The 14,109-nt window shown below is 42.3% G+C and overlaps 1 protein-coding gene across 1 annotated transcript in view; it reads left to right on the top strand.

The window, feature by feature from the left end:
- The window catches only part of Prdm6 (PR/SET domain 6), a 97,300-nt gene that overhangs the window by 68,330 nt on the left and 14,861 nt on the right, over window positions 1–14,109 (top strand). Inside the window, exons 5-6 of the mRNA XM_063232441.1 lie at window positions 1,100–1,224; window positions 12,440–12,782. Coding sequence (XP_063088511.1) covers window positions 1,100–1,224; window positions 12,440–12,782 — 468 coding nt within the window. The remainder of the gene's footprint in view (window positions 1–1,099; window positions 1,225–12,439; window positions 12,783–14,109) is intronic.

Here is a 14,109-nt window from a genome sequence, read left to right as displayed (position 1 = left end):
TGGCTGGAGTTTTTGTCAGATATTCATAGAATGTTGGGAAAACACATTCTGCTTAGCTAGCAGTGCCCTCGTGAGACAGAATGGCAGCAAGAAAGGAAAATAACAAGATAAATGAAACTTTTGCAGCTGCAAGTAAAATATTGAGAATCTGCACTTTTTTATTGATCTTTATGATCCTATTGCCAAGAGCCACTTCGTGATGACAGAATATGTTGACAAGTGCATATCTCACCGCCATGAAAAATGTGGAGAAGGATTCGCGTGATGTCTGCAGTGTTATACAGGGGACAAATTGCCCTGCGACAGCCAGTTCCGTACAAAAAGGCGAAATTTAAGGTCCACCAACCCCAAACACTTTTATCTGAAACTTGAGGCTAACATGTGAGGCAGTTCTTCATTGAGTTTAAGTCTCCTTTTTTTTTTTAATGTGTAGATTTTTCTTTATGGTGCCAAAGCTGTTATAAAAGATGTCTATTTCTTGGTACCTTCACTGTATCATTTCAGAGTGTAATCTTTCAGCCAGCATAAAGTGCTCCTCTTGTACTTATTGAATTTTCATCCATTTCACATGAGAGGCTTTTTCTTTTTTGTACCAAGCCTCAGAAAAAAAGAAGTAGAGTTTTTTTATTCTTAATCCTTGTATCACAGAGATGCTCCATTTTACTGCAAATCTGAGGAATTCCAGGGTAGTTGCCAGAATACACTTAATGCTTTTCCTTCAAATTAGAAATCAATGGTATTAATTTATATATGAGTTGGGGTACCACAGTCTTTGCAGTTTGCCAAGAGAAAGAATTTTCTCATTAGTGCAAGGCAGAGTTTTTTAAAATGAACTTTCCCTTTCTGCTGTCTCCTGGGCCAAATATCTGTCTCTTCAGGACCATCTATGCAGGGACACTGTAGAAATAAACTATACACTGTTTATCATACTGAGTTATAGGCTTTAATTGATTGCTGGGGACAATAAGGTGAATGTAGATTTATTATAAACAAACTGTTTAGGTGGAGCTGGGCAGAACATTTTCAGGGCAATAAAAATGTGGTGGGGGCATGTGAGTCCTACCTATTACTAAGATGGGTTTTCTTTTGTTTTGAATAGGTCGAATATATTCTACCGAGCCTGTATAGATATCCCCAGGGGCACCGAGCTTCTGGTGTGGTACAATGACAGCTATACGTCTTTCTTTGGGATCCCTTTACAATGCATTGCCCAGGATGAAAACTGTAAGAATTTATTTTAGCTCTGAATTGACATCTCAAAATACCTATCTCAAAGCTAACTTTTAAAGAATGTTTTTTCTTGAAACTTCTGCAATGTGCTTCACTGTATGATACATCAGGCAGATGTGCACACATCCGTTCTGACGTCGTCTTTTCCCTGTATGTTGTTTGCTTTCGCACAGCATCTTAATCTCTACCAGCCAGCACTCAATTTCAGAGCCTTTGCTAGAGTTTTGAATAATCACCATCAACAGAGTTAAGTCCGCTGGTATTCACTGAGCACGTACTGTGTGTCTGTCCTGAGGTTTTCCTTGCAGAGGGCTGTAAAAGCAGTAATAAGATCACTTCTGCTCTGACGGGTTACAGAGTCCTCCTGGAGCCACACTATACAAAGACGAAACGCTGAGAGAACATTACTGCTTAATTAAGGGTATCAGCCTTACAGTCGGCTTCCTCCTAGTTTTTAGTGCAAAAAATGATACTAAAAACCTGTAGATATGTAAAATTCATGTCTTTCTAATTTTTTTGGTCTAAAACCAGGTAATTTTCTTCTGTTTTTATTATCATGCCAATCATTATCTTTGAAAGAATAATTAAATTCTTGGGCAAGTATGACAGCAATTTTTATTTAAAATTTGAATTGTTTTATCAGTTCTTTTGTAAATATTATAAGGTTATTTTTAGAATTTGAAACAAAATTAGGAAATTCTGATGTGCTTTGGTGAGAAACACTGGTTTCAGTGATGCTGTGTTTTCTTGTCACTAATTGACTAATATGATAATTTGACATTATACACCAAAAAGAAATAGAGACAGTAAATCTTCTTTAGTAGAAAATTTCACTTTAAAAAAAGTATTGTGCTGTTTTCTTTCTTTTTTTTCTTCTCACATACACATGCATAAAACATGCTCCAACAAAAAATGTTCATATTACTACCGGTCAAAATGTTGATGATCAGATATTTCTTTCCCATGTTGCTTTTAATTTCTTTGTAAAAAGTAAGATCCTCAAAAGGCCTACTGCTACCGGGGTTTGTTTGTATTTTATCCTAACCCCAAATCAATCTAAAACTACAGTACATTGCTCTTACCTCCCAAGTTTCCATTAGTGAGTTTCTTTTCTGCAGTGATACTTCCATTTGAGGGAGCATCTTTTTCCTGAGGAGAAAATCTCAGAGTTGGACAAGAGTGTGCACTGGTGTTGGAAGCCGGGCCTGAGGCGGAAGTCACCACATTCTCCTGGGCCCAAGCAGCTGCAACCCCTCCCCTGAAACTAGCCCTAGGTCCATGCATGAAGAAGCACGGGTGTCTCCCCACCCTCAAGTGACTGAGGCTTGTCTGTGACATAATCTCACCTTCTAGAGCATGATGTGCAGTCCAGAAGGATTCCAGAAATCTGTGAGGACCCCGAGTCCTTTGGTAATACCATTAGTCGCAGACTCTGGAGATGTTGTGCGGGTGTTGAGTGTCAGGGAGGGAACACATGAAGGCCTAGAGTTCAGAAATATATCATTCAGACTGCAAATATCCATTTATCGCACAAGCATTCTCATTCGTTGCTCAGACATTTATTGCGTAGCAACCGTGGGCCAGTGTCTTTGCTAGGTGCTATGAATGCAGCAGGGGGGAAAAACAGACAAGACTTCTGCCCTTGTGGAGCTTACATTTTACCAGGATCAAGATCCATTAATGTATAAACAGACAGCTGGTTAGATACTAATGTGTTGGAGAGCTAGTAAAGCAGAAAAGGGGTAAGTCCAGCCAGCAGTTGTGGGCTGCAAATTCTGGAGTGTTCAGGTAGCTCCAAGGGAGAGGGGGTTTTAGGGCAGACTTAGGAGGTGAAGGAGCCAGCCATATGTTACTTTGGAGAAGAGCACTGCAGGCAGAGCCAGATTCAAAACAAAAGGTCCCAAGATAGGAATATCGCTGGCATGTGGAGGTCATGGGGACAGCAGAGTGAGTGTGAGGAGTGTGAGGAGCGAATAGGTGGTAGTCCAGGCTGGCCCTGGGGGACTACCTGGAGCTCGGCTGCTACCTTGGGAATGAGCAGTGGGACCACCGTGGAGTTTCAGAAAGAAGAGTGAATTGGTCTGAGGGTTTATCGAGATCACTAAGTGGAGATGAGGCAATGAGGGGTAGTGTGGGCTGCATTGGAGGCTCCTGCAGGAACCTTAGGGAAAGCTGATGGCGGTCTGGACAAGCATGGAAGTGGTGGAGGTGGATTTTGGACATCTTTGAAAATAAAGCAAACTGTTGTTTCTGACATGTGAATCAATGAGTGAGAGAAAGGAGTCAAGGCTGACGAGGTTTTTGTAGAACTGGAAGGATGGCGTGATTGTTTACTGAGTGTGGACACAGACATGGGGAATACAGAATGGCTGCATAGGGACTGCACTTGTCACCCTTCTCTGGAGTGAAGTCACACAGCCATCTGGGCCCCTACCTCACAGAGCTGCTGAAAAGATGGGACGGATTGATGGGTGTAGACCATTTGGGGCCCCTTTGCTGGTCACAGCCGCCCGACAGTGGGTGGCTGAGCTGTACTGCATGGTCTTCAGGTGCCTCAGTGCATTAAGAATGTACCTTCTGGAAGTGGTATATGATTTGCTGTGCAGTCCTTCCCTTGTACAGTTGCAGTTGCGTGAAGCACTCTTGAGATCACTGACTAGAATGTTGAATAAACATTCACCCTGTTGGGGCGAATGTTGTATCATTTAGCACCTGGAATCCTTGAAAGGAAATTCACAAAGTCGTAGCAGCTTGAAGTATTGTAGATTCAGCAGGGAGACTAAACAGCTCTTTTGGGTTCAGTTCAGAGCTCTTAGTAAGAGTTGAGGGAAGTTTAAAGGGAATTAAGTCATTGACTAAAAGGTTCAACAGTGACAATGCCTCTTTCCCCCGAGGGTATTACAGGAATTTTATTTCAGTTCCTGTCACAAAGTCATATATCTGTCATGTGACTGACCACCCAAGAAAACAGCAGAAGGCTTCATCAGATAGTGTGGTGAGATATATGGCTTTGACACCAACTCTGAGATGGATTCTCATTCCCTATGATTTATTTCAAGAGCTGGGGGTCCCTTATTCTGAGCTAAGATACTTGGTCTGATTTAGAAGCACAAATGTATGAAAGGACACAGAGAATTTAGCAGCGTCCTTCCGCAGCCTGAGTAATTTAAATCATCTCACCTGGATTAGCAATTCTAAGGCAATTTTCATCTCATTGACCTACCCACAAAATAAATGACAGGTCTTAAACAGAAGCTTCACGAATCAAAGACTCACTGGCTGAATTGGCTCTGAATCCTCCTAAAAACCTAATGAGTGCTCACCGGATAAGTGTGGAGAATTCTTAGTGCCATTATTAGAAGAGATCCATTTTTTTCAGCTCGGTTTTCCTATGTTAATGAAATTGATACCTGGACTAAAATATTCAAGGAAAAAATGTGATTTTACTTAGCGAATAACATGTATTAAGCACTTTGTTTATGAAAATATCACTTTCTTCCCATGGTTCTTTCAACATTCAGAGCACACATTTTCCCGGGAGCGTGCGGCAGCCTGGGCGTGTGGCCACAGGGCGCCCCAGCACGCTCGCCGCCCAGACAAGCCATTAAAAGCCGCCTGCACTCAAAGGGGAGACAGTGTTTCACGCAGGCATTTGGGTTCTGGAAGCAATTCCGGTGTTATTTTCTTTTTAAAGAATCAGTTATAAATGTAATAGAGCTGCGAGAGCGAGCCGCTCCATCCACTGTGGGCCTTTCCGAGGAGCCTGAAGGAACGCTTGTGTCGACAGATTGCATCCGCAAGAAGGAATGAGGTTCCCTGAAGCTTCCAGTGGGGGATTAGCTCCTGCAGAGTGTAAAGACCATAGTGCATTCGTATTTGTTTCAGAGGAAATTAAAAAAAAAACCTGGGAATAAATGTTAAACAAGTCTTCCTGCTGCTTTTTCTGTCTGGGCATATGAAGCTGAGGTAGCAGAATGTGAAACTTGATGGCAGTGTGGGAGTTGACTGGGTTAAACCTTTGCTTTGGGAGGCCTGCCTGTTTCTTTTGATTGTAAAGAGCAGAAAATAGAGAGGGGCACCTCTGCACAGTGCCTCTCACCTCCCAACCCCTCAGCAGCGGGAAGCAAGGACCCAGCCTGAGAAGGCCTTCCCTCTTGTGACCTTTACGAGGAGCATCTGTGATGGGTACAAACACTCAGGCCCCACCCTGAGTTCAAGAGGATGACAGGGACACACAAGTACACAACTTCATTAGAAACTGCAGTGTGGGTATCTGAGATGGTCACACCTAGAGCTGAATGTGGGTTAGGTGGTGAATGGGAGGAGCCAGCCTTTTAGCCTCAGAGTGCAGAGGGAAGCAGGACTGAATTCCTTACCTGGGTCAGCAACAGGAAGTCCTTTCCTCTCCCTGTGTGGGACAGGAAACACGCTCCCCTTGGCTTAGACACTGAAGACTGTTCATCTTGGGTGGCTGGTGAAAACAGTCACACTAGAAACCAGCTGTGGCTGTAGGATAGTTTGGGACTTGATTCTGCATTACCGTCCAAATCCAGAAACCCCAGCTAAAAAACTAAACATAAATTTGTCTAGAATTTGAGAAATGATCTTTGATCTTGATAAAAAAGGAGAAACAACCCCACAGCAGAGCCTCCATAGCTGCATGGGACGCAGCAGGAGGCGGCAATGCACTGAAAATGTGTTCACAGAGAACACTGTCATGGCAGGTTTGGCCCCTGTAGGATGTTAAATGCTGCCTGTATCTCAGTCTGGCTACAAGACTAAGGCGCTCTTCTTCAATTTGTGAGCGTGTCTCAACACAGATCAGCTGCCTCTGCCTCCCAGGGTCATACCCCCTGCCCCTGGCCTGGAGACTGGGCAGTGGGGTACAAGGACTCTTACCCTTCCATCAGAGCAGTGTGGCTCTGAAGGACATTCTTAGCGCCGGAGCCGTTAAAACCTTCCCTTGGCCCACTCCTACCTGCTTCATTTTTCAACAGATACGGATCTGGAGAACAGTCTGCAGTAAACCTGTGCACAGAACTCCGAGTCTCTATTCTAATGTGTGTTTCCCAAGGAGCTGACTTAGGACAGGTCCATCTGGATTGGTGTTTTCAATGCAGACCTCTGTAGTGAACCATAGTATCTCCACTGACATGACATGTCCCTTAGGTATCTCAAACTAAGCATATTACAACTAAAACCATGGATTCATTCCCACATGCTATCTGTCCCCCGGCTCACTGCCAGTCATCCAGCTGCTTTCTAGAAACTTTTTGACATCTCCCTCTTGCTTTCCCTTCTTTAATCAAGTGCTATCATATGTTCTTACTGTAAAAATTTACATTTTATTAGAGCATGGGTGCCATACACAATGATTACATTCCTCATAGAGAGTTTATGCTTGTACAAAACACATTTTAATTCTTAGCTCCATCCCTCTAATTTTTTTTAGTTTTTTAATATATATTCTGACTGTTAGTCCTCCATCTGCAGAATAACTACCAAAATTTTTTCCCATTCTGTAGGCTTTCTCTTCACTAGTTGGTTGTTTCCTTTGCTGTGTAAGAGCTTTTAAATTTCATACAATCTCATTTGTTGATTCTTGATACTATTTCCTTTGCAACTGGTTTTGTTCAGGAAGTCTTTGTCTATATCTGTGACTTTAAGAGTTCTGCCTATTTTATCTTCCAGTAGGTTAAATGTTTCTGGTTTAACATGTAGATTTTTGATCCGTTTTAATTTTGGTTTAGTGTGTGATGAGAGATACAGATTTCGATGCAGTCTTCTGTGCATGGTTAGCCAGCGTTCCCGGCATCATTTATTAAAGAGAGTCTTCCCTCCAAAGTATGTTTTTGGCCCCTTTGTCAAAGATCAAGTCATTGAATGTTCCTAGGGTTGTTTCTGCATCCTCTGTTCTGTCCAGTTCATCTGAATGTGTGTTTTTATACCAGGATCTCTCTACTTCTATCACTGTAGCTTTGGAATATAACTGCAGATCCAGAATTGTGATGCCTCCTCCTTGGTTCTTTGCCATACAAGATTGCTTTTGTTATTCTTGTTTTTTTCTGGTTCCATATGAATTTTAGTATTGTTTTCTCTAGTTGCATGGGGAATGCTATTAGTATTTTGATTGGGAGTGCGTTAATTCTGTCTGTCAGTTTGGCCATTTTGACTCTGGTGCTTTTGCCTACCCAGGAACAGGGGATATCTTTCTATTTTCTGACGTCTTTTTTGATCTCCCTTTTCAGAGTACTGTATTTTTTCTTGTAGAGGCCTTCACTTCTCTGGCTAGGTTAATTTTTAAGTCATCATGACTTCTTTTCATCTGTGCTACCGCCTCTCGGTCAGTGTTTCACAGTGACGCTGGTTGCACTGCTGCAGTGACCTGCTGTGTGTGCCCGCTTTTCCTCTTTTGTATCACAGCAGCCAAAGTGAAGTTTCATCAATTTGCTTGTTCTGTTGTTTCAGTTTATCCACTCACGTTGTTAACAAGGAGTTGGTCCTGGGGATCTAAGTTCAGAGTATACTGTGGACATACAGGTTCCCATCCAAGAGACCATCAGTAGCATTGACAGAATCCTAGCTGTTCTTCTACAGATAACTTTTGACCATCATGACATCTTAAGCATATTCTCCTGTTCTTTCTTGGGCTCTCATGCTCCCAGCTTCCCTTTAAAAACTATATATGTATAATATACATGCTATTATAGTAGCATTCTCTGTATACAGTTCTGTACTTTTTCATTTATCAATAACTGTGATGATGTATTTAGCATTAATTGTATTAATCTGATTGCCTGAGACCCTATTTCAAACCCCTTTTTTGGTTTCCTTTGATTCTTGTGCTAAATACCTGTACCCAGTTTTTTAATATGGTGTCCTTTGAGTCACATGTCATCTCCACAAATGTTTTGTGTGTCCCACCTACTGTTACAAAAAGTTAGAACTCAAAAATTTTTAGACTGACGATGCAGAACCAGTTGGCTACAGATCCCATCCCGAGTGCACGAACCCCTCAGAGCCTGATGTTGCTGCCCGTAGCTGGAAAACATTCTATATTTGTTTCTTTGTGTCTAGAAAAGAAACTGATAAAATGTAGATAATTTTATTCCAGCTATTCCCATTCTCTAAACACTATTATTGTCTTTACATTAACTCAGATTTTACATGCCCTGGATTGTTAAACTTTTAGATATAAAAATATACTTTATTACCACTTGACATTCTTCATTAAACTTAAAAATTTATTGACCAACAAATTATTTTGTTATCACTTAAAGATTATGTGACCTTAATCATTTTAAAACATTAACCAATTAGGTTACTTTCCAGAAGCATAAGTGAAAATTTCCTATCTATCCCTTGAATATTATTTGGGTATTTTTCTTTAAATCGTTATATTCCTGTTTTCCACAATAACATTTCTGGCTGGTTTTTCCCACTTGCATCTTTATGCTACAGTCTTCCTTTTGTTTTCTGCTTCCTGTGAGTCTGAGATATCCTGGCTGGCAAGAAGTGAGCACTGCTTGGTGAGTTTCCTTGTGCTTTGGTCTGTCCCAGTTCCTACTGGAAGAACAAAGCAGGACGGGCTCAGCTGTGGTCTCTGACAGTGCTGCTGGTTTTCCTAGCTGGCAGTGAACTTTTGCATGGCAACACATTCCTCCTTATCTTCCAGAGCCTTTTCAAAGAGCAGCAATCTGTGTACCATAAAACATTTTTCAAACTAAAAAGTGTCCACAGATTCCATACTGATCATATGCTTCTCACCCAGAAGTTCATATGATACATAAATATTTATATATAAAATATAGACAATGCATATGTATGAATATATAAGTATGGAATAATTTATACATATGACATGTATGATTTGATATATCTGATACACAAATAATTGTACACAAAACACTGTACCACTTTAATTTCCTTTTATCTTTTTGAAGCATAACTGGAGAGATGGTTAAAAGATGAATAGATGTCTAATTAGGAACAAAATTGGCTGAAAGTCAGAAAGCAGCCTAGGTGTGTCCCTGACTTACCGAGGGAAGGCACTGGGCTTTCTGTACGGGTTCAGCTTTTGTCATCTGCAGTGAGAGAGGGTAGGGTTAGAGCAGCAGTTTTTAGCACCTCTTGTTTCCCACTAGAAGCACAGGGAACTTTTAAAAGTTGAAGGTGCTCAGCCCTATTGAGAGATTCTGTTTTAGTATTTTAGAATGTACAGTAGCTGGGGTAAAAGCTGCTAGCTTGATGTATTCTAGGTTTTTGTAGGTAGGCAAGTTTCTGGCTTTCTTTTGCCGTCCTAAAATGGGGTGAGTGAGTTGTGCCCAGAGCCTTGTGGATGGCACCTTTGGCTGGGTTTGTTGAAGATGGGCTTCTGAAGAAGGCCCTGAGCAACTCCTCTTGTCTGCTCCACACAGTGTCTTTGGGTCCCCTCACCACAGAGCCCCCTCGCAGCCACAGCCCTCCTGCTCCCTTGCCGTGGTTGAGAATTGTATGAGTCTTCATGCTAGGCAACAGTGCTGGCTGGTGCCAGGACCAGGTAGGGTCCTGCTCCCATGTGGTTTTAAACCAGCAGCCAGCAGCCGTCACCTGCATGGTTTGGTGGCTTGCTATCACTAATCTTTTTATTTTTAAAATTTATTTTATTTTTTATCAATACATGTTTGTAGTATATGTATTGATAAATGATGTATCGTTTCCATTATTCCATTTCATTATGGGGAGTAGGTACATTACATATGGGATCTTAAGTCCCCCTCCTTTTGGTACTGAGGGTTGAATCCATGGTCTTGTACATGCTAGGCAAGTATTCTTATCACTGAGCTTCCTCTATAGCTACCAAAATTTTTTTGTAATTTTTATTTTAAAGAGAATAAAACTAAGCAAAATAAGATAAAGCCAATCAGAACAAACCAGTGTAAGTGATACAGGACTTCAAGACAAGATAATAGGAAATCAACAGCGATTACCATAATGCCTCTTGTTGTCTTCAAAATAGCTGCCCATACTTTCAGACGTAGTAAAAATCAAACAAAACAGAACAGAATAGAACCAATAAAAACAAAACGATGTATACCACAAAGGACTTCAAAACAGGATAATAGTAAATTCAAAATGGCTACTGTAATGTATCCTGTTAACTTTGAAATAGCTGCCCATGCCATCAGACATAATAAAATCAAATAAGACAAAAAAGAATAAAACCCAACTGAACAAAACAATGAAAATGATACAGGACTTCAAAAGAAGGCAATAGGGAATTAACAATGGCCACCACCTTCAAAAGGTCCCATAGATGCTACATGGCATATTGTTGTCCTCTAAATAGATGGTCAGACTACCGGCTTTAGGCCTGCAAAGTCAGTGAAACACTAAGTACTATAAACACTAGGTTGTATTTTACCTCAATAGCTATCATCACAGCCTGTGTGTTTCCAGATCACCCCAGTCACTTATGGGGTGGGGCGTGGGGGACCATGGACCTCAGCTCTTCTTGCGTCCCAGCCCATGTGCTGGAAGGGTTACCTCTGGTTCTTCCCCCAGCACTGACTCACAGGTAGGGCTTGGCTTCTTGTTCTTCTCCCCTGTGGTCCACAAATCATAGCCACCATTTTTTTTTTTTTTTTTAGTAACTCTCCTTTCCAAAATTGTCAGTCTTTTATTGCATTCTCTTGAGCATGCTGTGACCTTTAATTTCTTCAATCCCTGGAATGACCAATAAGTACATTTTTATACAGTAGTTAGCTTTTAAAATAATACTTTTAACGCTATCATGTTGGTTCTAATCATCTTAGGCTCTTGCCATTGAATACTTCATAAATAACACAATAAAATATATTTAAAAAGGGAACAGTACATTACAAGTATGTTAGATTTTTCTTAGAAATTTTCCTGTCTAGTTTTTCCTCCGTGTCCCCGTTGCAGCCCTGGTGTAGAGCCCTGTCTGTCCTCCCGGTCTCTTCTCCATGCATGATAAGGGAAGGCAGCTGGAGTTGCCACAGGCCCTGTGAGGAGTACTTGCATTATCACACGGAGAGCCAGGAGGCTGCAGACAGGAAACTGTGGCTCCTAGAGCTCCACACCTGTTGGTGTGGAGCTGCAGGTCAGGCTCTGTGCTTAGTACTGTCTATGCATTGTCTCACTCAGTGCTTCGTGGGAAGATTTTTCATTTGGCCAAGCACTGAATTGTGATGTAGATATCCGTTCTTGTCCACAGTCACAAGGCTGGTCACTCCCACACTGGGTAGTGAATGCAGGGCCTTTGCACTGAGCTGCATCCTCTGCCCTTATTCTGTTTCTGTCTTTTGAGACAGGGTTTAACTCATCCACTGAGTTGCCCAGGCTGGGCTCTCACTTGTGGCCCTTCTGCGTTAGCTTCCCAGAGCGCTGGGGTTACAGGTGTGCTCCGCCACATCCATACCCGAGCTGCACGCGCACCTCTGTGCCTCCGCAGCCCCCCACTCTAGCTCACCCCTGGCGCACCAGTCTGTTAACCCTGCCTCTCGCTAGCCCCCCCTGAACAATGCCTCTTCTTTTTTAACTTGTGCTCCTCTGCTCAGAAGCAGTCTGTGACTTTCCTAGACCTGAAGACTGTCTGTCTGTCTGTGTTTAACTTTTAAGACCCTCTGAAGTCTCTTTGGCCCCTCCCACGAACCCTTATACCTGCAGTGCCTCCTGGCAAACCTGTCTGGATTACCGCTCACCAGCATGCCAGGCCAGTGCTCTCTTCATCGCTTCAGCTAGCTTTCCCTAAATGCCTGTCCTGTGCTGGAGGCCTGACATCTCCACCCATTAGACTGAGTCTACTCCAGAGTGCTGCTGGGTCTCTTCTGAGCAGCTCTGCCTCCCCTGCTGCCTCACGGGCTCCCACCAGGGCTCTCTACAAACAGGGTGTGGTGCGAACCTCACCACAAGGTCTTCTGTGTCTCAAGTCATGCATGCACTCTGAAGGCAAAGGCCACATAAGAGCGATCTAGAGCATACACTACTTACGTAATAAATAGGCGTGGGTTGAGTTACGATTTGTGAGAATAGTGTCTTTTCCCTCAAAGGATTTGTTACATTTTGAGTTGAAAAAGACACAAAAACTTAAAATGTTAATTCTTAAGACTTTTTAAAAAGAAAAAAAAAGACTTTTTAAAAAGGATGTGTTGTGTTTATTTTAAGGGCTAGTAAATCTGATCACCTAAAACTGTCCCTGTTCTCCTAGTAAACGTCCCTTCCACGGTCATGGAAGCCATGTGCCGGCAAGACACCTTGCAGCCCTTCAGCAAGAGCAGCAAACTCTCCCCGGCCTCCACGCAGCGCTCCGTGGTTTTCCCACAGACTCCGTGCAGCAGGAACTTCTCTCTCTTGGACAAGTCGGGGCCCATCGAGTCGGGATTTAACCGAGTCAACGTGAAGAACCAGCGCGTCCTGGCGAGCCCGACTTCCACCAGCCAGCTCCATTCGGAGTTCAGTGACTGGCACCTCTGGAAGTGCGGGCAGTGCTTTAAGACTTTCACCCAGAGGATCCTCCTCCAGATGCACGTGTGCACACAGAACCCCGACAGGTAACCCAGCCCTGGCTGCTCTCACTGTGTAGTGAGAACACAGCCTCCCTTCCTGCCGGCTGCCCGTGGCTGCCTCCCCAGTGCTCAGAGGGGTCTGCTGTCGGAAGGGCCTGAGGAATTCGAGACACTGCTTACCTCTGTTGTCTGTCAGGGCCACGCAGGCAGGCTGGTGGCTGTAGCAAGAAATCTGTGCTTGCTACTCAAATACTGCTGTCCGAGTGTAACAGTAGAAGAAACATTTATGAATATCATAGGTGGCAAAATGAGGTCGGGATAGTTAGAATCCTCTCTGTCTTCCCAAGATAATACAGCAGGCTGCTCTGCAGCTGTCATAGTCATTTCAGGGTTCACCTTCAGTGTGCCATGGGTATGAACTTAATTAAGTACTAAGAGGTAATGAATTGGAATTTTTTGCTTAGTACTATTTTTCTTCAGAGCATGCAAACCCATAAATCCTGCAAAGCTGTCAAAAGGAAATACCTACTCTGCTAGTGATGTGGAGGAAAACAGATGCCACTTATTCAATAAACTAATATCCACACAGAAGAAAAATGTTGACTAGATACCTCACAGTCAAAGTTGGCTTGAAAGTTTGTCAATAAAGAATTTTATGGCCATGAACTGAGGATGAAATTTAGCTGAACAAGTGAATTAAAATTTCAGGTACTCTGACAAGTGGCACAGTAGATATAATGGAACTATTATTTATGAATCAAAACTGGTTTATTTGACAGTCTTGATAGCTGGGAGTGCAAAAGACAAAAATCAAATTAATTCAATAAGAAAGGATTACTCATGTTTTATCTCCCCACATCCTATGAAAACTAGAATAAAACCAAAATATCTAAGAACAGCATTGAAAATGCATTTTGAATATAAAAACAAAATACTCTTGGAAGTAGCACTGAAGGTCAAAAACGGGGTTCTTGAATTACTTTCTTAATTTTGCCGCTGATCAACCTTAATTACGCAAGCCACTTAACTCTCTGTGCCAATTAATGTGTGCTGAGTTCTTCCCTCCCAGCTCTGCAGGATACAGAAGTATGCCTAGAGAATCCAAACATGGGCAAAGGGGATGAAGGTGTGGTAGAAGGGAATGGATATTTAAAATAATTTTAGGGTGCATACGTACATTTACATGTATGTTTTTATTTGTGCCATCTTAGAAATTGTTTACTTATCATCAAACACTGCTGTAACTAATAATGTTAAAACATTTACATTAGGGCTGTTAAAGGCAACTATGTCTTGGAGAAAGTTATCAACGGACCTGGCTCCATCCTAGTACTTTGACTTAGAAGTATTATCACCTATGTATGGACTAAAG

The sequence above is a fragment of the Cavia porcellus genome, unplaced genomic scaffold (assembly GCF_034190915.1).
Source record: "Cavia porcellus strain 051 isolate PalLab524CR breed Dunkin Hartley unplaced genomic scaffold, mCavPor4.1 scaffold_21, whole genome shotgun sequence".
NCBI lineage: Eukaryota > Metazoa > Chordata > Mammalia > Rodentia > Caviidae > Cavia > Cavia porcellus.
This window is presented reverse-complemented; position numbering and strand designations above follow the sequence as displayed.